The 26,447-nt window shown below is 39.4% G+C and overlaps 1 protein-coding gene across 4 annotated transcripts in view; it reads left to right on the top strand.

The window, feature by feature from the left end:
• The window catches only part of LOC126260954 (uncharacterized), a 190,809-nt gene extending 166,157 nt beyond the window's left edge, over window positions 1–24,652 (top strand). For 2 of the 4 annotated variants that reach the window (XM_049958467.1, XM_049958468.1), the window contains exons 12-13: window positions 7,723–8,399; window positions 22,678–24,652. In XM_049958467.1, the coding sequence (XP_049814424.1) occupies window positions 7,723–8,399; window positions 22,678–22,887 (887 nt within the window). In that variant the 3' untranslated portion in view covers window positions 22,888–24,652. The remainder of the gene's footprint in view (window positions 1–7,722; window positions 8,400–22,677) is intronic. The other 2 variants (XM_049958470.1, XM_049958469.1) reach the window with 2 other exon arrangements.
• The last annotated feature ends 1,795 nt before the right edge of the window (window positions 24,653–26,447 follow it).

The following is a 26,447-nucleotide window of genomic DNA, read 5'->3' as shown; positions in this document are numbered from 1 at the left end:
TTTTAATTGCCTCCTATTTCTTGGCGATGGAAACTTACTAATCGCAATTAGCTTCTCCTTGGTCGGTAAAATTCCCTTTGCGTCAATCATATGCCCCAGGAACTTGATTCTATTCAGTGCAAAATGGGATTTCTGTAGGTTAGCAGTTATTCCCATGGTTTTGAACACGTCCAATACCCGACTCAGCAAGGTGATATGCTCCTCCCATGTCTTCGATGCAATAAGCATGTCATCCACAAATACTGTTATCCTGCTTCTTAGTTCTGGGCCTAATGCATAATCTAGCGCTGCTATAAAGATTCCAGCACTAATGTTGAGTCCGAAAGGAACTACAGTAAATTGGTAACTTCTTCCTGCATAAATGAAAGCTGTATATTTCCTTGATACCTCATCCAGCTTGACTTGCCAATAAGAACTCCGCAAATCGATGCTCGTCAAATACTGGACATCCTGGAACCTTTGTATCAGTTCGTCTATGTTTTCTGGATGTGTCCTCACTGGAATTATGATTTTGTTTATTTCCCGGGCGTCGAGTACCAGTCTCACAGTTCCATTTGCTTTTGGCACTACCAACAATGGGGAGCAGTATGGGCTTGTAGAGGGTTCGATCAAACCCCATTTCAACATGCGATCTATTTCTTTTTGAACTTGAGCCTTTAACCTCCAGGGAACAGGATAGAATGTTCGACAATATGTTTCGTGCGGCTTAACGTAGAGATGGCATATGTATCCTTTAATCACTCCTGGCCTCTCATCAAACACGTTTTCATACACTAATAATAATTCTTTGAGCTGCTTCTTCTGATCTTCAGTGATGCAGTCAGATTCATTTAACTTCTCATACACTAATTGACCGAAATCTCCTTTGGCTTGGAACTCATTATTTACGTGCCGTTTAGAATTCTGTGCAGTCCTGATTACTTGCACACTGATCCCACTATTATATTTTCTGGTAAGGCCTTCCTTTTTCAACAAGTCCAACTCAATTTCTTGTTTATTTATATTTAACCAAATTTTTCCTGTTTTAAAATCTATTCTGCATCCGTATTGACGTAGGCTGTCGACTCCGATAATGCAGTCTACCACCAAATTTTTCACAACAAGGAATGTGCTTAATATTGCTACTTTCCTACTTCTACACTAAGTAGTGACTGCACTTTTACATTCGCCGATCGAGCCCCAACGGCGCCTATTATTTTGCAATTTTGAACGGGAAAAATTGGTACTCTCCTTATATTTCTGATCTTGTTGAATAGAGCCTCTGAAATAACATTTGTGGTTGCAGCTGTGTCTAAAACCGCCACTATAGGTACAGTCTCCAAAATCACTTGCACTTCGGCTACTGCCACCTGTTCCTTATCCTCATCTTTGGGTTCTAAGTCTTCGGTCAATTCATCTGCCAGTAATCGTCCATCATTGTACGTTAGCATTGGTACACATATCCTGTTGCCCCTCAACCTATTGTTGACCGCTCCTCCGGGGCACGAGTGGGTCCTTACAAGTTTGTTGGATTTTGATTCGCCTGGTGGTTGACATCATCCGTCACTTCGGTAATCACCGGTTGATTCGTAGATGTCCGTCCCCACTGATGTTGGTTATTTGAGTTTATTCCCCCCGGTTGGTTCCACTTTCTATTACCGTTATTGTTCCATTCTTGGGGTCTGAAATTCCTTTCGTTTCCCCATACGGGATTGTATCGTTTCCCATTCCTGTTATTCCTTGGATAGCCCCTCGCAAGACTATTGCCGGTATTATTGTTGAGATTTTGAGGGGCTTCTCCATTATTTATCGATCTCTGTGCGTTCCCTTGCCTACCGTTAGCCGGAGGTTCTATCTCCCTATATTGGAATCTGCTATTACGTGCTTTCTGGCTGTTCTCTTCTATAATGTCTATATGATCTAACGTAGTGAGGAACGACTCCAGGTCTTTATCGTTGCCGTAAATTAATTGATTCCGGATGCTAGTTGGTAATCTTGCCTTAAGTATGTTTATTATGTCTGGCAAAGGCATAGGTCTGTCCCAATATCTTGTTTTATTTATATATTTTTCAAAATATTTCCTAAGGCTTCCCTTCGAAAAAGAGAAAGGCTCGGGGTAGAGCACCTCCTGCCTTAGGCGTTCCTGTACTCCTTCTGACCAGAATTTCGCTAAAAACGCTTTTTCAAAATCTTCATACGTCGAGCAAACAGAAGTCATGTCCGAGGCCCAGATCGCCCCCGAACCTTGTATATACCCAGTAACGAAACTGATCTTCTGCCACTCCGACCAATTTCTGGGTAGCACTCCTCTAAAACTTCGAATAAAAACAATCGGATGGACCCCCCCTTTGTCAGTGTTAAAAATCTGAAATTGCCGATGCTTTATCATTTTTTCTTCGGCATGACAAAGGCTTTCGTAATCTCCATCCGCTAAAACGTCACGCGAACAACTAGCTCGTGGCAATTTGATAGTCGAGTTACTTACACATGTCGGTATTGTGTGCGAATGTGCAGTAACTGGGTCTATAGTCGCTGACAACTTCTGCTGTCGACCTGTATTCATTTGTTCTGAGCCTTGTTGTGAAACGCGTATCGATTCTTCGATCGTTCGTTTCCAATGCTCGAGATCATCACCTAACTGCTGTCGCACTTCCTCAAGTCCTTTCGCAAACAAATTCTCTTCGTGTTTGCCGCATAGACTCTGGAATGCTGCTTTAACATTTTGCTCAACGTTTTCACACATTAGCCTTTTGTTTTCTAATGTGATTTCGGATAATTTACCCGTTAATACATTAATCTGGTGGTCAATAACGTCTTGACGTTCTGTCAGATGTTCCACACTTTCCTTTAGGTTCGTCTGCGTACGTGCCAATTCAGGAAGTTGCGCAATTGCACATGACATGGCATCTTGCTTTTGTACTAACTGCGGAACCATTTCCACCTGTTCGCATACGGTATCTATCTTAATGGCCACATACTCCTTCATTTCTACACGTACACGTTGAGTAGATTCCTCACATTGAGCTTTAACCAATTCTATTTGTGCAGTTAATTTTCGTTCCGTCTCTTCGGCCTGATCTTTTAGTTCCTTTGTCTTTTCCTCTATCCGCTGCTCTAATTCGGAAAAACTGGCCTGTAAGTGCTGCTTAATCTCAGCTTTCAAATTTTCCTGCCCTTCAGTGACTGAAGCTAATTTTGTATTCAATTGGTTTTGCCCTTCAGTAACTGAGGCTAATTTCTCGTTTATCATTTGCATCTGTCTCATTATAATTACTAATGGATCTAATCCATGTTGCATCCCTGCTATTACATCTCCAGCCGTGTCTACCGGGCGTTCGATTGCGCTATCTGTAGCGATCGGTTCTACAACACTTCTTACTACCTCATTATCGTCGGTGCTCACAGCTGAAGGCTGTTGCGTGTTGCTCTGCTCTGCTTGACTCATCTTAAACATTGCCCTAGTTAAAACCATATAAATGTTCTACAGTAGATCTGGCCTTATTTTTCTGCGCCCTGCATGCTGTTTATTCGTAGACCCCACTAATTCAGCTGCGAGTATTTCTTCTCTTTTTTCCAAGTTAGGTTGTCTCGTCGTCGTTCACATGAAACAAAGAACAAAATTATTTTAACAACGTCCAAAAACGTGTCCTGTCACGGATTGGCCATTCTAATTAAATTCTCTTCGTCTTACTATTTTGTTTTGTGATGTTTTGAATCGTGATGAAAGTCTTTGTGTGTGAATGCAGCTTGCCGCTAACTTGGTGTAGTGTTTGTCTGTACAGAAGTGTAACTGTCGTCTTTATCGCTCCTTCACTCTCACGCCTGAATCAGTACAGTAAAGTCAGGGCTTCGTGGATTATGATTGGCTGATCCGTAAAAGGACAGACAAACAATTATACTACTGGAGGATTGTAAGTAATTTCTAGAATTACATTCACTCTCTCTCTCTATAATTTATCTGTGTACAATGAAGATATATATATTACTTGAGATCAGCCTCGTCGAATCTCTGGTAGAGCCCCTCGTCTTAATATTCAGCGGCAGTTTTGCTAGAAAAGATCTTTACATTTGTTATTATTATTAAGCGCTGCATTCAGTTGGGAAAATCGATCGTTTGAACAATTCGTTCAGTTTACGACAGATCTAATATTTCAGATGTGGACGAAGCCTTTTTGGACGATTTGTAAAACTCATAGATTGCAGGTTCTCTTCGTCACAGCTGAAACTTCCCAATTAATTACAGGCCCAGACAATCATCAATGATTCATACAGAGAACTCATTCTTCATTCACTCTGTAATAAAATGTTCACAAACCTGATTTCAGATGAACGGTTTATATTAAATCCTTTGTTGTACAGATTCCGTTTTCGGGTATTTTAAATCTCAGGAGATTTATTTTTTTATGTTTATTATTTCTTTATCTCTCCCACTAGCGGCACAAATTTCCCTTGTTCGCTTTAGTGCGAAGAAGAATACCTAAAACTCCTTTAACAATCCGATTTTGGAAAAAGTTCCGTTCTCTCTCTCTCTCTATCCCAACTATAATAACCATGGAGCATACATATCTCTACCTCTGTTGTTTCAGAGAATAAACGTACTAGAAAACTACCTTGGCGTCGACGAGCTGTCGGCGCATATCTTACTAGAAAATCTGATCAGATACTTTTCAAACGTAAATAAATGTGGATGATTTGATTAATCACCATTAATTAGTGCGTGGTAGAGGGTCATTTTCCGTGGGGATATTACACTCTGTTCACCCTTCTCCCTCTTTAACCTGTCCAGATCCTCCCTTGCCTTGTCTAGGTCAGCTTGAAGAGCTGCAATTTTCCCTTCCTGTTCCAGTATTTTCCTATCTCTACTACAGATCCTACAATACCACTGGTGAGCCTCATTTATGTCCCCATTTCTCACGCCACTACATTCGCCCCAATGAAAGAAACTACAGCACCCATCACACCATACCCCGGAACTAACGGCATGTCACACACTTCTCACTCATGGTAAAAACAGAAATCGTATAAGCTGATTTAAGTAGTGACTAAAACGTAAACAAAGGACCCTAGAAACTATTCAGGCAGATATAAATAAATTGAAAGAGTACTGAATAAAAAAACTGGTGATTACATATAACTCACTGTTTACTTACGATACGCGCGCGTGAAATTAAGCCTAAAATCCGTGCTATAGGCGCGAGAAGGAAAATAAACTTCTTACCCCGTTTAATCTTCTCTAACACTTCACTAACACTTCAACTAATGTAACAACACTTATATTATATTTATACCAACTGGAAACATTTATCTATAAGTTTAATTCACTGCTTACTTACGATTCGCGCGCGTGAAATTAGGCCTAGGATTTGTGCTACAGGCGCGAGAAGAAAAATACGCTTCTTACCCCGTTTAATCTTATTTTATATATGTGTATGATTATATGTGATGATTATTACTGTATGATTATATGTGATGATTATTACTGTATGATTATATGTGATATTGTCAAACAGGAGATAGGACAGTCAGTCAGTGTAAAAGATACCATAATTAAACTAACTGACAATGTTCTGATGGATAATTCATAACTTGTGATTACTTTTAGCAACCACTATCTGAATGTAGCAGCAATAGTGGGATTAAATGGTTGAAGAAGCAAGAAATATATTAAAAATGGCAGTCCACAAAACGTTAAGCAACTAAGGATTGGACTGATGTCTTTTACTGAAATTAATAGAATTCTAAAAATTCTAAAAGACAAAAGCTCATATGGTGTTGAAGGAATGTCAAACAGATTTCTGAAAAGTTGCTCAAACTTAAGTAATGTCCTGAGATACGTGTGCAATGCATCACTGGCACAGGGAATTTTTCCAGACCTTAAAATAAGCAGTTGTTAAAATTCATTATAAGAAAAGTGATAAGAAAGACTTAAATATTTATCATCCATTTTTCTTACTGACATCTTTTTCCAAAATATTTGAAAAAGTACTGTACTTACGAGTAGTAAGTAGAAAGTAGAAACAGTTTGTGGTTCTTAACATGTCACAGTTCGGATTCTAGAAGGATTGTTCAACTGAGAAAGCTATTTATTCATTGACCCAGTAAAAATTACAGGTCTTAAAGAATAAAATATCACCAGTTGGCATTTTTCGTGATCTTCTGAACACGTTTGATTATGTAGAACATGTTACTCTCTTAGAAAAACTAAAGTTTCATGGAATTGATGGCTTTACCCACAAATGATTTGAATCTTATGTAATAAACAGAAAGGTGCCAAGTAATTGAGAAACTGTTGGAAAGGTAGAAAATTTTTGTGACTGGGGAGAAATCACAAATGGAGTCCATAGGGTTCAGTTTTGGGTCTACTCCTATTACAAATGTATGTGAATGACATTCCACTCAACATTCAAAAAGTAGAATTGGCACTTTTGCAGACAATACTAGTGTCATAACAAATCTGATTAGAGAGAAAGCAATAAAGATAACTGTTAATTGTGTTTTACCAAAGAAATGGAGTGGTTCTGTGAAAATATACTCTCTCTTAATTTTGACAAGACACACTACGTTCAGTTGAATGTAACAAATAGAATCATACCAAAAATGATGTAGCACATGAACATGATTCAGTAAATAGGGTAGAATGCTCAAAATGTTTGGGTGTATAGTTTTATGTGTGTGTCCTCCTGCCACTTGTGTGTTTGTGACCTTTAATAAAGGTGTGATTGGCTCAGAAACGATTTCAATATGCAGTAACAAACATTTTTGAGCATTGGCCCAGTAACATAAAATGTGTGACAGGTAGCAAAGCAAGTTTTTAAATCTAACCTAAAATCATTTTTTCTGGAGTAAGACTAAAAAATAATGTGCTCACTAATGTTAACCTAATCATGTGTACGTATCCTGTATACTGACTCATTCCATATCTTTTCGATAAAAGAATCATTTGATTAATCTTTGGAACATGTAATTAACTAACTAATAAGCTTGTAGAATTGTATCTAGATCCCAATTTCAGTTTACTGTGGTTTTCCAAATAATGAATGCTTGACAACCATGTTCATATGTTCCCTCTTACATCCTGGAACTAGACTAAAGCAGCATTTAGAATGAACTTACTGTTAGTAGGACATAAAACCTCAATAAAAGAAAGTGCTGGGAGTGGAAAACAACAGTTTACCAATATACATACATGAACATCCTGAGAGAGATAATTGATACTGGGTAAATCTGGAACAGTACTTAAAATCTAATAAGATGTCAGTGGATTTCTAGACAGCAGAGCAAAAGACAGTCATAACAAGATGCTGGAGCAGAAAACTGTCACTGCCATGTTGTTTGAGCAAACAGCTGTCACTGTGATGGTATTTATTCTGTGTGTGGTCTTTCCTGGTTCCCTACTCCTTGATATGTCTGGCATTTCTTTTGGTCTATTTACAGGTTTTTCAGTAAATCTATAGTGGGTGTGCTGTTGTCAAATCACTTTCTCGAATAAAACAGAAATGATTATTGTGCTATTTGTTGTTACTAATAAGCCTTAGTTTTGAGCTTTTTATTTCCCTATACTAGTTGTAGGTATCAGCAAGTATCTCTAATATTCTATACGTGCTGCAGTAGCATTCTTGTCAGAGAAACCCTGACTAATAGTCTGTGACAGTTATCTGTAATGCTTCCTCTCAGAAATATGTAATTCCATGTCAAAATGAATAATGTATTGCTTGAGTAACAAGATGCTTGGTCTGATTGCAGAAAAGAGTGGAACTGAAGCTATTCAGGCAAGACAGCAGAAAAAAATGTCTATGGAAGACCAGTCAGCAGATTCCTCCACAAGTGAGAAACAACTCAGTGATATGGCACAAAGCTCTAACGCTACTGTGAATGCAGAATGTGGTGCCTCACAGTTCAACCTTAAAAAGGAATTAATGGAGCCGTCACAGAAGTCAAAGGTTTATTCTACCTTTGATTTGCCTCATACTTTGAAAAATAATGGAAACTTGAAGAACATAATTTTTGCTGTTGATACAAGAGGAAAAACTGTACCTATTAAAGTAACAAATAGACCCAAGAAACTTAACGTAAATAATCATTCATCACTATCTTCAAATGATAGTAAAGCCAGTTCAGATGAACAGGTAGCATCAATGGAGAACTGTGAAGAAGCAAATGCTGAAATGAACACGACTACCACAAATCATGTGCATGAATTCAGATATGAAGCACCACTGCATCATGCATCTCAAAACGACAGTGAGCATTCTCAGCCCACAAGTCCTAAACGTGAAGCACAGAGTTCGTTAACTGAAAACAGTGCAAATATTATTCACATTCTGCCTGAGACTTTAATGACTGGCGCCGTGAATGTTGCAACATCAGCATTCAGTACTGCTAAAGCCGTAATAAGCAATCTTCGCACAATTCCTGCAAGGGTGAGTTATTTTAATAAGTTTCATCATTGTTATTCAATCTTTCTCCATTTTTCCAGTCATATTTCATGCAGTTGCTTTGTACCTAACAACAGGTCTAGCTGAATGTAAGTTTTAGGTTAAATAGCATTTTTTGTACAGGTGTAGGTTATGCTCAAATATTTTCACTGTGGCTTTTATTGTTATTGAACAGGTGCATAAGACAAATAAATTGTTGCAGCAAACAATATACAGATGAATTTGATCCTAGATACTTTCACTTCGACAGCTGTCACCAGTTCTACAGGCAAAAGTCTCTGTTAAAACAGTCTTGCAGTCATGATTCTTGCATTCAGTGACTAGCTGTCCCTCTCACTGAAGGGCATAGCAGCGTTGGAATAACAAAATCTGAATCTCTTGCAGAGCTTCGTCTACCTCCAATATGTTGTAATTATTAATACCCTCTGAACTAATGGAACTAGGTAGTAATCAAATTATAGTTTGCAGTTTGCTACCATACTTGTTCTTTTCAAGACCTTCAAACAAAAGATGTCATACATGAATAACAAATTAACATAGAATAAAAATCCCTATAGCTTGTTTGTTTATATCAAACCACTATCTCTTATGTTAATGACAAAAAACACTTAATGAATGTAAATAGCCTACATTAGACAGTATTATCTCTCTGAGACAGTTTTCTGTTGTGTGGTTCATGACACTTGTAACAAGTTCTTCTTTTAACACTAAATGACCGTACTTTAGTTATCTGCAGTGGAAAATATAAAATGCTTTGAAAAAGGCATATGTATACAATACACATAACTAAATGAACTTTAGGAGAACAAACCGAATATTTGCATTTTACAAGACCTTTGGAACACATTGTATTGTTGTACGTGGAAACAGTATAACTGTTGGGCCAATAAAATTCCATCTTGTAACAATGAGTATAGAAAGTCAGGTCCCTTCCTCTTCCATACTAATGCCCAGTCATTTGATGAATTTTATTTGCTGTTATTTTAAGGAATTGAAAGGGTAGGAGTGAAGACTATTGTAATGGTCTGTTTATGTTTATGATTAATTTTCTCATTAGCTGTAATCGCTGGCTGTTATTTATCTCACCCTCTTTTTTTAATTTGCTTTTGACCTCAGTTGGATAGCTGTACAGACTACTACTACTCTGAATACTCCAGTATTGCTGGAAATTGTTACTGAGAACAGTATGAAATTCTTCGAGAAAAATATGAAGAGCTTCTTAAGAGACATTTTCCTTATATTATTTGAGAACAATACAGTCAAAATACATCTTTCCTTCTCTATCCTACTCTGTTTAGGTAGGATACAGTTCAGGATCATCACACTGGCTGTTAATGCAGAGACTAGTGGAACAAACAGGCATTCGTGGAGTGAGCTGCTAACAAAAAACAAGCCCAGAGCATGGTAAAGTCAAATTAAGTGTATACAAACAGTTCAGGTAGCAATCTGAATCAAAATGTAAAACAGGCAAGGCCAAAACTCCTCTGATCAGTGGCGCATACTTCTGACATCAATGAACTAGCAAGAGACTGCCTCACAAGTATCGAGGCGTAGTATTTACCAGCACACTTGCATCAGTGGATGGGCTCACATGATATGTCTGTGGATGTGGCACTCCCCTTGTAGGAGCAAGCTGCAGCTGGAGTATGACCTGTCCTCCATGTTGGTACTCAAGCTGGGTGAGGATTCAGAATCGCTATCAGATATTAAACTGTCCCCCCTTTTAATGGCCGTGCCTATACCAACTTCATTGAGGAATGGGGCGGAAGAGGGGGGGGGGGTGCCAGAATCCCCACCGAAGACTACCGTGGTAGTTCCTTGATGTGATCAGCTGGGCCAGGTGCTGACACTGTGGTCATCACAGCTTAATCGATGAGTTCTGGGCTACAGCTAGCTCCTGACTGCAGGGAAGCAGATGCCAGCTGTGGAGGAGATGGCTTGCATGGGCAGCACAGTTGAAAAACACTTCTCGTCCATCATTTGTGTGGTGAGTGGGTTGCTGGTGTTGGCGGGAACCAAATTGGCTAGGGGGAAGAAGTAGTTCCACTTCCATTGCCTCCCATCATTGGTCATTGTTGACCCCCTGTTGACGCCAAAAATGAGGATGGAGGTTGTAGTGGTAGTAGACAGGCTGTTGGCTGGGCATGTCTTGGGTGTGGTAGCTTGGATCCACCCAGGAATCTAGCTGAAAGTACGAGCAATGAGTGAATCCATGCGGTTATAAGGCAATGTGGTATGTGTGTGGGCCTGCTGCATCATGCATAACAGGTCGAAGAGAATGCAGGTTCTGTACCTGTGTAAAATTTTGGCTCAGCTACATCCATTTATGAGGGTGGACTGGTAGGCGGTGAGGAAGCTGATGAGTGCATCCCTGGAGTTGGCTCTCATAGGTAATTTGCACACCTGTGTTTTGAAGGTCCTGACCATCTGCTCGATTTCTGAATTGGACGTAGGATAGAAAGGGGTGACAGTTAGGTGCTCAGTGTCATTAAATTGGTAAAAATCCTGAAACACAATGCCGTGAACTGAGTACCTTCTAATTGCAATTATGATGGATGTGGCACAGATGGTAGCTGCTGTTGTGGTAGCAGCCATCCGTGCAACAAGGGTAAGTTAGAGGGAACATTGACAACTAGCAACCACATTGCTTCTCATAAGGGTCTGGTGAAATAAAAGTGCACTCTTTGACAGGGATGGTGAGGGTGTGGCCATGGGTTGAAAAACTGGGATGGGGCCGATTGAGTTTGGGTAGTTCCAGGCGGTGTATTTATCACAGTGTCAGTACTAGACTAGTACACGTGACGCCATGCTATTGCCCTCCTTTTGCATGTTCACCATGCCTCTTTCTCAGGTTTTGAATAATTTCTCAGTGCTGCATTTAATATTTTAAATACAAATGCAAGGGATATGGTGCCATCAATATACAATGGCAAGTCAAAAATTATCTACACTTTTCATTCAACCATTTATAAACATGAAGCTCGGGGTATACAGTGCACAACATTTTTCTACGTATTCTCCCTCCTTCTCCCAGCAGTCAACAAGCTTACATATTCCTTCCAAATAAAAGGTTTTTGGTTGTTCGTGAAGCCACTTTAGTACCGCATTTTGCACGTCCACACCTAAGGCAAATCAGCGACCATTCAAAGCATCCTTGAGTGGCCCAAACAAGTGAAAGTCACTTGGAGCAAGGTAGGCCTGTAGGGAGGGTGTTCCAATACCTCTAATTTCAGCTTGTTCATGGTTTCAATAGTGTGACGGGCTGTGTGCGGCTCTGCATTGTCATGTGCAACAACACCTTCATCAACAGAAAACCTCGGCATTTGGTGCGAATTGCTGGCTTCAGCTTTTCCAACAATTCACTATACCCTACACTGTTGATAGTCGTTCCCTTTTCCATGAACTCTGCCAGCACGGGCCCATGTGAATCCCAAAACGTTGGCCCCGTCTTGAAATTTTTCCTCGTCGGTGATCCAGGGTGTTTTCACTGCAGACACTGGCCCTTTGACTCAGGCTCGTAGTGATGCAACCATGTTTCATCGCCGGTGATAATTCTGCTCAAAAGTGTACCACTTTTGTTGTTGAAGCGAGTGAGTAAGCATTGACAAACCCTGACACAGGTGAGCTTATGGCCGTCGGTAAGCTTTCTTGGTACCCACCGTGCACAGACCTTATGGAAACCGAGCTCGTTGTGGTTGATGTGATGGGTGGAGCCATGGCTGATGTTCAAAGCAGATGCTACCTCATTGATACTGATTCGCCAGAACCATCTCGCAAGCTGGCTGAATGTTGTCATCTGTAGTGTAGGTTGATGGCCGCCCCTCCTCCTCTTTGTGCGTTACAATTGTTCGTCCACTTTTAAACTTCTTGATCCACAAAAACACAGTACTGCCACAGTATGATCAGACAATTGTTCATTCACAGGAGAAGTCACCCATATAACAGGGTATGGGCCCTCATACAAGGGTGAGAATTTCTTAGTTTTTCTTTTCTTGGCCACAGGATTTCAAAGTAGAACTGGGTCTCCTGGTGTGTAGTAGGGAAGCATAGTCCATTTTTTGCTACACACTGTAGTTGCTTCTGAGTAGCTCTGGAATTATTTTGTTTAACCTGTTTCTAAATAGGTTTAAGGCAGTGGGCCAGCCCGTTCACTTCAGCCATATCAACACCAGATGGTAGCTTATCAAGTTTGAATGGAGAGTTCATAGGGTTTCCATAAACTACCTTGTAGGGTATGTACCCAGTTGATTTGTGCATATGAGTGTTGTATGCTGAAGCAACGTGCTGGTCTCAGTCAGAGTGTGGTTTGTTCTAGTAGTAGGACAGCATTCGAACAGTTTTCTTCCAGACACGTTCTAGGTGACCACTGTTAGCTTTTGATTGAAAAGGTATGGTCCACTATTTTTTGATCTGCAACAATTAGCATACATGTAGGAACAAGGCAGCCATAAAATTAGTTCCTTGATCGGTCAAGATAGTGTCAGGACTTTGTATGGCAGAGGTAAACGATTGGCAAATGTATGTGCAACAGTTTATGCAGTCATGTCTGCAAATGGTACTAGAATTGTGTATCTGGAAAAGTGATTAGTGATGGATAAGATGTATTTGTTATTCTGTGTGCTTTGTAGGCCAGCAATATCCAGAGCGACATTTTGAAATGGTCTAGTAGCTTCCGGGAGATCCTTGGTGGGGGTGCTCTTTGAGCACAAGCCAAGCAGTTGTTTATACGAGGGCCATTCAGAAAGTAACCTCCGGTTGATTTAAAAAAATACACCAAGTTAAATAAAAATATTTTAATATATACATCTTACAACTACATCTTTGCACTATTTTTCTACATAGTCTCCATAGCGATTGAGGCACTTATCGTATCTCTTCACAAGCTTTGAAATTCCTTCTGCATAAAAATCACCCGCTTGTGCCTGGAGCCAGCCTGAGACCGCATCTTTGAGCTCTTCGTCGTCATGAAACTGCTGTGACCCGAGCCATTTCTTCAAATGCATGGAGAGGTGATAATCACTTGGCGCCAGGTCTGGGCTGTAAGGTGGATGGTTGATAACGTCCCACTTGAAGGACTCAAGAAGGGCCGTTGTTCTGCGAGCAGAGTGAGGACGGGCGTTATCGTGCAAAAAAACGATACCGGAGGTCAGCATACCACGGCGTTTGTTCTGTATAGCCCGTCGTAACTTTTTTATTGTTTCACAGTACACGTCTTGATTAATGGTCGTACCACGTTCCATGAATTCAACCAACAACACCCCTTTGGCATCCCAAAACACCGTTGCCATCAGTTTTCTGGCAGAAAAATCTTGCGAGGCTTTTCTTGGTTTGGTAGGCGAATTTGAATGTGCCCACATCTTTGATTGTTCTTTTGTCTCAGGGTTCACGTACTTAATCCAGGTTTCGTCACCGGTCACGATTCTGTTTAACAATGGTTCTCCTTCGTCCTCATAACGTGACAGAAAGTCTAATGCAGAGGCCATTCTTTGAGTTTTGTGGTGGTCGGTAAGAATTTTGGGCACCCATCGTGCACAGAACTTACGGTAACCCAATCTTGCTGTCACTATCTCGTACAAGAGAGTCTTAGAAATCAGTGGAAAACCAGTAGACAACTCCGACATTGAGAAACGTCGATTTTCACGAACTTTTGCATCAACTGTCTGAACGAGTTCGTCAGTCACCAATGATGGTCTACCACTCCTCTCTTCATCATGAACGTTTTCTCGTCCACTTTTAAATAAACGTACCCATTCACGGACAACTCCTTCACTCATAACTCTTGGTCCGTACACGGCACAAAGCTCACGATGAATAGCTGCTGCAGAATATCCTTTGGCTGTAAAAAACCTTATGACAGCACGCACTTCACATTTGGTGGGGTTTTCTATTGCAGCACACATTTCAAACTGCCACAAAAACTAAACTAGCGCAGGTTCGACGTTCACTCGACCACGGCTTGATGCCGACGGACCTGTTGAGTGCGTGAACGCACAGATGGCGTCGCTACTCCCCCCACAACCCGCACTGTGACCAATCGGAGGTTACTTTCTGAACCGCCCTCGTATATTTCCAAAAATGGTCTGTCTACCATTCCACCAGAAGTAGGTAGCTACCCTAGCATTTTTGGCACATTGTGGAATGTCTGCAAACTGTCATGACGTTGTGCCCCGATGCTCCGTTGTTCGTTAGGTATCACTACCGTATTATGCTATGGGGTCTTATGGTGTAAGATACCATATTTTGTAACAAAAGAGAAACATACTGGGAACTTTCTACATCTCTTTCCTGTGTTTCTTTTAGTTCTTCTATTAAAAGATCATTTGCCGGAACAACCCTAACTTTACAACTTAATGCATCAGTGTTCTGGTGTAAACAGCCTGGCTTGTAGCATACATCATAGTCATATTCTGATAATTTCAGTGCCCAACACGTTAAGCCACTACTGGGGTTCTTTAAGGTTCTTTAAGTTCAATATTCACACAAGAGCAGTGTGGTCAGTGACCACAGTAATTTTTCACTCACAAAAATTGCATTTGAAATACTTTACTGCAAAGTCAAGGGATAATGACTCATTTTCAGTAGTACTATAATGTATCTGTGCTGAGTTTATCTGCCTGGAAGCATAACCACTAGGTCTATCTTCACCATTATTCTTGACTAACAACAATTCCAATAGCACCATCTGAAGTGTCCATGGAAAGAAGAAAGGTTTCTCAAAATCTGGATAGACCAACAAAGGTAAACCTGTCAAAACACTTAATTTTTCTCATCTCTGCATCACACTTCTGTGTCTACACAAACACTGCACCTCTCTTCAACTGTTTCATTAATGGTTTAGCAACCATGGCATAATCCTTCCCAAAATGACAGTAATAATTAGCAATACCAAGAAAAGATTGCAACTCTGTAACATTAGTAGGAATTGGAAAATTCTCTACTGATTTTGTTAGTCTTGGATCAGGCTTAACTTCACATGCACTGTGTCCCAGGTATTGAACCAGTGATTTTGGAAAAGATCACTTCTCTATTTTCAAGATTAAATGTGCACTTTGCAACCTTGACAACACACTTGTTAATCTCTCCGTGTGTTCCTCAGTTGTTCTTGAAAAAAATTATGGTACTACTTAAATACGATGTATATTTCATAAATAGTGCACAATAATTTTTTTTTCTTACATGTCCACTTTCTTTCTGTATCACTTTACAGACCTTCAGTATAGTCTCCCTGCTTCTCTATACTGAATCTCATCTCAGAAGCTCTATTATTCCATGCGGAACACCGCTTCTGGTCATCTGTCAAAAGACTCGGGCAATGATGGTAGAAAGCTCTTCCATAGAAAGATGATGATCTCTATGAATAAGTTTTTTCATCTTTAAGAACGAGTCGAAGTCGGTTGGACTCATGTCCTGGCTGTAGGGAGGATGCGGCAACACTTCCCATCTGTAATTGTGCAGTTTTTGTGGCTACAACATTGCTGGTATTTGTCATGAAGAACGAGTGACTCCACCTGGATAAACTGAGTTTGGGTTTTGTGCATTTTTCTGCACAGGTTTTGCGTGAAGTTATGATAATACACTGCTGTGAGACTTGTCATGATGATTTCTTGGCGATCATAAAAAGCAAAAATCATGATTTGCATGAGCTTTGATGGAACACATTGGAATTTTTTTGGACGTGGAGAAGCTCTGAAGCTCTCCACTCATTGGACTGTGAATTCAACTCCAGTTCAGTCTCTAGTCCACGTTTCGTCAATAGTGACAATTTGACACAATAATCTGTGACCTTCACAATCAAATAGTTGTGTGAGCAATGTTGCAATGTCCAGGTGTTTCCGCTTCTTTTCTGCAGTCAAACAGTGGGAGAATCATCTCACAGAAACTTTTTATCTTCTTCAAATCATTTGTCAGAATACAAAATACTGATATTGGTGGGAATGACATTTTTGGTCTTCCAGGTCTTCGATTATCGACTATATACTCCTACAACCACCATGAAAATGATTCATACAACATGAAACTGTACTACGGTCCACTGTAAACTTACCACAAAATGCACTTCATGTACTGTGGATTTCTGTTAGCTTTTTGCAGCAGAAAGTTTCGATATTGATGTACAATCTGTGGTCTTCAACAGTCACAGTACATGAGACCCCTGCAGGGTCCATTTCTACCTCTCGCCAATTTTGTGTTAGAGTACAGGGCGATAAAACAAAAACACATGCATCTTCCTCAAGCTCCCAATGACATATGACGTAATTTTCATTGAGTCATTTGATCAGACAGTCCACAGTAATACCAACTTATGCATTATTTATGAAATGTCCATTATATACGAGACACGTAATGACTTTCATACCTCACAACAGCAGGTCAGCAAATCTTTGTAAATGGCATGTTCTTTCCTGAGATAAAAAGACTTGTGTAAAAGCTCATACATTCTGTAAGGAGCCACAAAAGGTGTCTTTGGATGATATTGTGGTGCATTCAGAATTTGATGATGATCAGATCACATGCCAAGCGTGGTCAAATAAGTGCAGTTCTCTAATCCATCCTGTGTTTCGTTGATACGGGGATGGAGCGTAAGCACCAGGTGTCGTGATCTTATTACTGGCATCCGTTCCTTTTTGCTATGTTTAAACTGTCGTTCGCACTAAACTTATGCTTTCATTACTTTCTCACCACTTGCGAGTATAGTTCCACATGGAATCACTATACCTCTTTGGCCAAAATTGTCAACATGTATTGCTACATGAAACTTTTTCCCCATCACTTCTGGCTTGCTTATATTCCTTTTGACATGAATTTGCAACCTGTTGAGAACGTCGTTCTCGCTGAGCAGATCAACCAGAAAGTCCGATCTCATCGGTATCCTGGTTTTTACTTCAATCTAGAGAATTTTTTTCCTTATGTCTGCTTATTTTAACAGGGTGGTACATTTAATGCCCACATATGCTGTTCTGTCGGAGCCTGTGGAGGCGGCCTCACACAACAGGTTCCTTGCAAGCGAAGTGCACACTTACTGTCAAAACAGTGAGTTGCCTCACTGAATTGCACAGTTCACGTCACTGCCTAAAAACTGGATAGGAAATCTTTACCTAAAATGACTTTGAACCCCCATCTGTGTTTTCCTACAGCTTCCACATCAAAACCATACTTTTTCCCTTCAATCTTTAGATTTACGAAATAAGTCCCTGCAGGACACAACACAGTTATTTCCTCTATTAATCCACTTATATTATAGCATGGCAGTTTAGTCTGAGCTTCTGTATCAGGGATGGCCAAGAACGACATTTGATAATATTAAGCTCTGTACAACACATAATGTTGAGCAATACTGAATATTTGTTGGCTGTTGGTACACCTACAGAAAAATAACAATAACGCTGAGTTTGAAACTGCAATACACCAACAATATCGTGCTTCTCACATCGTCATTGTAAAATTCTTACAACATTTAAGCTGAGATATAGAAACGGACGTAAAAGTGGTCTACAGCATGCAGTATGATGTGGAATAAGTGATTCCAACTACATGTGAAACAAGCAAATTTTATTATCTGGAACTACTGTACAGAATTTGCAATAACTACAATTCTCAACAAAACGTATGACAAATACAACAAAATTATCACCATTAATTTAATTATTTTTGGTTCGCTGTAGACATAATAATGTTCATATCCGGCACAAACTGACAGCCCAAGGATAAACATAGACAGTTTCTCGTATTTTTGTCACTCAGATTGCCATGTAATCGTGACTTATTTAGTTTCATAATAATAAAAAAAAAACTTTCACACACGTATGTCGATCCAAACATTGATATAACTTTTGCAGCCTCGTTGTGGAGACGGGGAAACTCTTCCCGAGAGAACATAGGGAAATTGGCGGTATTCTTTGTCACGAGTTGTTCCTTCCGCAATGCGAGTTTCTTATTAAATGCATCCACTTTTTTCATCAGATCAGAAATAAGCTCCTTCTCACCTTGCAAAGTCTTATTGAGAGCGTTCAAGTGTGCAGTCAGATCAACTGAAAAGGCGAGGTCTGCAATCCATTTTGGATCTTCTAATTTTGACTCTGCCTTTCCTTTTTCCTTCAGGAGCACAACAATAGCGAGTCTTAAATTGAAAAATCTCTCGAGGCATGACCCTAGACTTAAACAACATATTTCCCAGTGGTAAATAACATCTCCGTACTCTTCGTTCAGTTTCATGAGAAACTGTTGAAACTGACGGTGTACTAAGCCATGCGACCTCAAAAAATTTACTATGGTGACTACGAACTTCATCACGTGCTCCAAATTTGCATATTTAGCACAAGGAGCTTCTTGGTGTACAAAACAATGATTCCGTACAAATCTTACGTCGATCGTCTTAGTTTTTTACGCAACAATGCTACAAGCCTATTTTGAGCCCTCGAATTGCTGGCACTCCATCCGTGGTGACTGAAACTAACATTTTCCAGTTCAGGTCAACGGCTTCAACTGCCTCTTCAACTGCTTTTAGTAAGTCGGTACCCCTCGTTGTGTCTTTCATTGGTACTAAATCTAACAGTTCTTCCATCACGTGCAAATTTTTGTTGACTCCACGAACATAAATCGCTAGTTGTGCTGTGTCCAAAATGTCAGTCGACTCGTCCAAAGCAATCGAGAATGCAATAAACTTGCAGGCACTATCAATTAACTGCCTGTAGACATCTGCTACTGTCTGCCTGGAAAGACTAATTTCACTAAACTTCTTTACTTCCAGTGGCATCAAGAGTTCAGCCACCTCAACAATACACTCCTTGATGAAATCACCATCACTGAAAGGCTTATTCGCTCTTGCAATTTTGAGTGCTATTTTGTAGCTTGCTCTTAAAGACAAGTTCGGTTGCAGGCTAAAAAAAAGGAAACAAAAATTGAGTGAACTCTAAATTCGAATTCTAATGTACGAATACAAACATCAGAAACACAAAGATTTGTAAGGGGTACTCACGTTTGGTCCGTCTCGCTGCATAACACTATGTCTTCTTAATTCCGCCAACTTGTTTGATCTATCAGCCCCAATTAAATCATTAAGTTCTTTGTGTGTGGTGTTATAATGCCGTTCTATTGCAAATTTGCGGTGCCCGGCGAGTATGCGACTGCATAATAGACATTGAGAATTTTCATTTTCTCTTCGAAAAAATATTGCAATTCCCATTCAGTTCTGAAGACTCGTGGCGTTGTGTCACTACCCCACCTCTTTGTGAGTGTGTGTTCCATTTCAACAACCACTGTACAGTACTTATAAACTTCCTACGAATCACTACCAAATAGCGAGGCATAAACATGGCCACTGAGCGAGGTGGCGCAGTGGTTAGACACTGGACTCGCATTCGGAAGGACGGCGGTTCAATCCCGCGTCCGGCCATCCTGATTTAGGTTTTCCGTGATTTTCCTAAATCGCTCCAGGCAAATGCCGGGATGGTTCCTTTCAAAGGGCACGGCCGACTTCCTTCCCTAATCCGATGAGACCGATGACCTCGCTGTCTGGTCTCCTTCCCCAAACCAACCAACCAACCTAAACATGGCTGCCACTACGAATCAACTAACGCACCCTATGCCGGATGAAAAGATGTCGCATCGCACAGCTAGTGTAATGTCGCGCCGTGCTGACCAGTGCCGTGAAAGACCAAGGAAAGCCGAGTAGTGGCGTGGCGGACGGAGCCCTGAACGACACATGTGCAGCACATCTGTGCACGCGTGCAGTTTGGCATGCTGTGACCGTCCCTGTTCTGTATCTACAAACTTTCTGACAGTCTTTCCCCTGAGCTTGCCTTCGTAAACTACATTTGTCACTTCGTCAGCTACTCCTTTCCTTACAGAATTTATTGTTATTGCAGGGGTCTTGGGTGGGTGGCAGCACCTGCCCTAATCTCATTTTCCCACTGCGACCTTTCTTTTGCCTGTTATCCTGTGGAGTGTTCTGCTATGGATAACTTTGCCTCTGATTTTGTGGGCAGCCATCGCTTGTGTGTCCTGTCGTATGACATTTCGTCCTACACAGTGTGTGCCAGTGCTCAGCCATGTGGTTTGGTTTTTTTGCAGCATTACTTCCTTTCCGTGCTGTAAGCTTATACTTCCACTGTCCCTTTCTCCCTCTGCCTCTCCATCAGATGATTTTCTCGGTGCACACCCTGCTTGAACCTAGTTTATGATTGGGAGACAAGTTTCCATTTCCAGTGATCTCTGCAACATTTCATTAAATAAATACTTAATCCTCTTGTTCGGTTTGACGTGCCACCAATTTTCAAAATTCTCCAGAAATGAGAATTGTGCAGGGAAGGTCGCCCAGTGCGGTGTATTCCCCACCTTTGTGCCTTTCAATCTTTGCACTCTTCCTTTTAATAAGGTAATACACCCAAAACCCAGCTTGGTAGCCATTCAGGTGAGAGGTGGGGGTCTTGTTCTCAAGTACCTGCATGGTTGTAGCCCCCTGACCATGCAGGAATCCCACTGTTGGCACCCGAGCTGAAAACTTCCATGTAAGCCAAGGAATATGTGCCTATCTTGACTGAGGCATGGGTCTCCAAGCAACAGATTACTGGCCAGCTAGCCATTGCTGAGGCTGGGTGGTGCCCATGGGAAGAACCCCCCAATATTTAGTTTGCACAAAGACTGATGGGTATTCCTTCTTGGTCACAAAGCCTTTATTATTTATGTCCCTGGGAAGTGACAGAATACAAGTTTGGAGAAGTGGCAGCTATCTCTAAAATGAAAAGCCGTGGTTGCTGCTTGATTTAACAAATTGGTGACTGCCAATAATAGACTTAATATGATTCAGGGCATCATTTTTCACAGAAATGGAAATGAGCGTACGGCATTGTGGACCGGGAGTCCCCCATTTGGGGGAGTTCGGCCACCGAGGGCAAGCGCTTATTGCATTCGACGCCACATTGGGCGACTTGCACGCCGGAGATGGGGATACATCACTGCATCTCTTTGTAAGCAACACTTTGCAATAGAGTCCCCTCTCAGCAGTACCTGGTGTGGGAACACTATCACATGAACTGAGCGTGGTTAGGTGTGGCATCTAAAGATGTGTTATTACACCAGCCTAGACTCAGCCATAGCATTGTTGGCTAAGCAAGAAATCCAAATAAATAAATAAAATGAAAATAAAAAAATAAATAAATAAATAAAAAATTCCTCTTAATCTTTCCACTTAATCTGACTGCTTACAACACACAGTAGGTTTTCTCTATATGTATTTATTGTGTTATTAGTAACTCATATGTGGATTCCATGTAGTGTTAATGCATTTTGTGGAAAATAAACACTGCCACAGACATGTCTGCACACTGCATCGCCAGTTATTTATAAGGCAAGCTGTGAAGGATTGGCATAAATTTGGGAGACATCCTGTAGTTGCTTCTTGTGATGTACTGGGATAGACAGTGTGGGGAATCGCTTACTGGATATTCAATTTATGGAGCTATGAAGGAGGGAAGTGCACAAACAAAATCCGGAGGAGGAGGAGGAGGGGGGGGGGGGGATGTAGCTCTCACACCCATGGATATGCAACAGGGTGGAGGGGGGGGGGGCGGGGTGGGGGGAGATGACTTACTCTGGAATGTAAATTTGAGTAAAATCATGAGGTGGACTTGTTTAAGAACTGAAGGGAACTCACTCATTGAATTCTTATTATGGCATCAAACTCAGTGTGGCTGTAATCGCGAAATGTTTACATAGAATCTCCCTATGCTGTTTTTAGGTTATCTGTTCTCCTCTCGAAGTGGGTTTTTGCAATGATGATGGTCAGCTGTTATCAGATTTTTAAATTTGTATAATGATAAGACCTTCCTGAAGGATAAGCAGTGTCATGGCCCCCTTTACTTGACACAGAAAGAAAATAGTCAGGAAATTTTTGTTGGCATGTTGAGGGAGTGCAAAAAAATTAAATATCTATGTATACATGCATACTTAACAAGTGACCTTACAGTATGTCACTTCCCTCTTTTCCCACTCCTGTTGACTCCTGTTGCATATGTTTTCTGCGTGGAAAACTGCAGAGTTCAGATCATGTACAGCGTAGTCATCCATATCCCAGTGCCCATAAAACAGTATAAATTGCTGAATTCATAGACAACAGGAAATCAAGACCATAAACTGTTAATTTGAGAACCTTCTGTTGGCAGGTGACAGTGACTGGATATGTTCACAGTATTAAATAATTAATATTTTTGTGTATAATGTATTACGGGAAATTTAATTATTACTTATGCTTTGAATTTTCATATAGACTGCGAACAATGCATCCTGGGAAGCAGGGGCACCACCTCATTCTTCAGATACTGGCCTCACCACTTCACAGTGCATGGCAACACTTACTGAAATGGGCTTCACCAACAAGGAACTAAATCTTTCACTATTGAATCGCTGTGATAATGATATTTCCCGAGTAATAAGCGTGCTTCTCTCATATGGTGAGGAGAACAACAGTATAGATTAAAACATGAGTTTTTTTAATGAGTTTGTAAGTATAGCTTTGACTTCATTTATGTATGGCAGTTAATAGTTATGGCTAAGTATAGTAAAACGTGTGTAAACATGTATGTTTCAAACTTTGAATCTTTCTCAATGTGAAAATAATTGTATATGCCATGTTCCCTTTAAAACAGAATATTTACTTCTAATGTAAATCGTATGTAGTGGTGGTTTCTTTGCCCTATCTGATGATCTTTGATGTGTATTTAAACTTGTATATTGATTGGTAGTGTAGCAACACACAAAATAATATCAGAAATATTTCCTTCTCGTTCTGATATCCCTGTGTTACTGCAGTTCCTTTTTCGTCAGCTGCAGTTCATTTGTTTTTGCCTCTATGTGTAGTCAATATTTACAGGAAAGAAATGTATTAAACAATGTGTGTCAAGTAGTTTGTATGTGAGGATATATCATTTCTCTTCAAGTGGAAGAGCCAAGCAGTGGATAGATTTGTAGAAGGCTCATAAAATGCTCAGCTTTTGGGCAAAGCCCTTCTTCAGAGAGAGCAACTTTATTTTCTTCCAGTATTACAGCCAGACTGATATCCCCTAAGCGTTAATTTCCATTTGAACTTGTGCCTGTGTGCTTCTCACCCATTGCTGGTTTTATTTTCTGCTCTTTGTAAAGAATCAAGTTAGTTACAATTATTACTGCCAGAGTGGACATAATTTCATACGAAAAATTTATCTTCTGTACTGTTGATTATAACAGTTTATATGACTGGAATGAAAGCTGCAACAAATGTTACAGTTAATTTTTAATATTTTGTACTTGCCTACAGGTCAATAAAATGTCTTTTATCATCTCTCTGTAAGACCAGGAGGGAAAGGAAGGTGTAATATATGGAAGATATTTTCAAAGAAAAACGTTATGATCTTATTCATGTATTTGTAGATGGTGCGCAGTACTTCTGATTGTATGTTATGCAAACGTCATCAGCATTTGAAAATGTTATGATTAAGGTTGGTTGTGTAGCTGTTAATAATTTTTTTGTGGATTTTATGGTTATCTATTGAAATTTGTGATGATCTGACTTTTAATAGTTGAGATTCTGTGATAATTCTTGATCACTTTTCTTGTCATAGTGGTAGTTTGTAGTTTATAACAGCTGGACCATAGGTACATTATCATAATGCTTTCTGTAAATTAAATGGTCGTAACTGAAGTAAATATGAAAAATTCACACATCAAATTCTCTGTCTATTATTTTATTAATACAATGAAGTATTCTAAATAGTCCAATTAGAGCTATTAATGCTATGGTAGGACAATTCCAGCTGTAGTAGATATATTTCCAACAGTTAGTAGTTGTTGCAACTAATAATCATATCCATTACTTAGAATGAAACCATTTCATTTGCATATTATAATTTAACAGTATTGCACTTCAAATTGACATACAATTTGCCATCCTTCTGCAATATACATTTGGATTAGTGGCAGCATACATAGTTTTAGCAAATAGTTTAACACTCTGCAGGTATCAGTACCAATTCCGAGAAACACAACGTGTAGAGTAACTTTTACTTACAAATTATCAATGTATGTGAATTGTAGTATGAATTAAATTGTATCATTAGATAGTATAATGTAGATATTTTCTTTTACAGCTACAAGTTTCAAAAATAAAAAAATAAAAATTCTTTTGTGTTTGAGTAACAGCTGCCAGTAAAGATTTGATAAATTATAATCCAGAATTAGGGATTAACTACGTAGGCACTAGATTGGCTTTATGAAGTATTGAAGTATTGTATTCTGAATATAATACTCTTCAGAGTATTATTTTGGAAATAAATCTTCTTGATGATCTATTTTAAATTGATCAATGAACCACTGAAACACAATATGAATTAGCTCTGTGGGTTTATAACACTTATTTTCAACTATAAAGATACACACACACACACACACAGAGAGAGAGAGAGAGAGAGAGAGAGAGAGAGAGAGAGAGATTTCTGGTAAAAAGGAAATGTGTGAAAATTGTAAGGATGAAATTGGGAAACTAAATGAACATGTGTCTAGTCTATAGTTTACCACCCATGTGCTAAAAATTGATATGAAGAAACTTCAAGTTGCAAAATTTGAATGGCTGATAAATCAAAATATGCGGAAATTTCTGCCAGAAATATTGCTGTTTGCTGATAAATGGTCCAAAGTGTGTTGTGAAACATATACGATTAGCTCATGCAGTTTCAAAATAATGACTAGTTCTCGTGATAGGTGAAGTAAAAGTTATTGTCCAGAACACATTTATTAAAACTTATTGGCGTGTCTCCCACTATAGAAACATTTTGCCCACTTGGCCTCCCGCTCCTTGCACTTAGATCCCCCTCCTGCACCCCTTGCCTGACATCACATCTGCCAGCTGCAGAGGGTGCATTCACTACCCCACTGAAATTTGAAATATATCTTAGATAACAAATATAAGTATTTATTATATTTAAGTAGAGTTTTGTGACTTGTGTTGTCATTGTATCCAACAAAATTTGATGTGAACAGTATAACAGAAAATAAAAGGAAACAAGAAAAGGGTGGCTAAATAATGTTGAATCAAAGGACCAAATAAATTTTCAGTTTTGTTTAAAGGAACAAATTGAAACTTAATAATAATAATATGCTGAAGGCACTTGACTACTAAACTATCAAAGTAAAAATAATAATAGTAAAAATTCACTTTATAATTAATTACATAACATTCATGAAAAGTGTCTACCGACATGGTTAGCATTAGTTTCATGCCATTAGTTTTCGTTTGTGGCATTAATTAAGTGAATATAGCTAACATTGAAGACTCTTGTGAATGAAAATGGCACGTCAAATCTGTTTTAATGGAAAGTATGTATTAATTCTATAGCACCACAATTTTTTCTGTAGACTTGCGTGTATGTGTCTGTAACTTACTGTTTGATCTTTAAAACAATTATAACAGGAATCAATATTCAGTCACAAACAAATGAATTATACGAGAAAAGTTCTGGTTGAAACACCCAAAAAAAGTTCTTTAGAAGAGCGCAGATTCGAGTCGCAGAGTATTGATCACAGAAACAGAGACTCTTACAAAACAAATTTCTGTTAAATTTTCAGAGAAATACTGTCACCCGTGTTGATATATTGAATATTATTGGTACATATTTTACTATAATTACATGTTTTTGTATTTAAGCTTATGCTGCTTAAATTTACAGCTTATTTGCTTTTTTACCCTTCTTATCCTCGTTTGCTCCCTAGAAAAACATTCAAATCCAATCTATCATAAAAGTTGAAAACAGATGAATTATCCTTAAAAATCATGTTGTAGAGTTATAAAATGTGGTTGATTGCAGTTTGAATTGAATTATGAAGGACTTGATTTTGTTTAACACTAGAAGATAGAAAATTTCATTTATTGACAGCAAAGTAGGTTGATGACAATATTGTGTGTAGCATTGTCATCACCATTCTAGTTTGTCATAAAGGGCTTTGTGTGGTGTCAAGATGGCAGTGGGGGAAACAAAAGACTAGCAGCCCAAAGTTTTCTAAATAGTA

This window comes from Schistocerca nitens, chromosome 5, assembly GCF_023898315.1.
Source record: "Schistocerca nitens isolate TAMUIC-IGC-003100 chromosome 5, iqSchNite1.1, whole genome shotgun sequence".
NCBI lineage: Eukaryota > Metazoa > Arthropoda > Insecta > Orthoptera > Acrididae > Schistocerca > Schistocerca nitens.
Note: the sequence above shows the minus strand (reverse complement) of the source record. Positions and strands in the feature narration are given on the sequence as shown.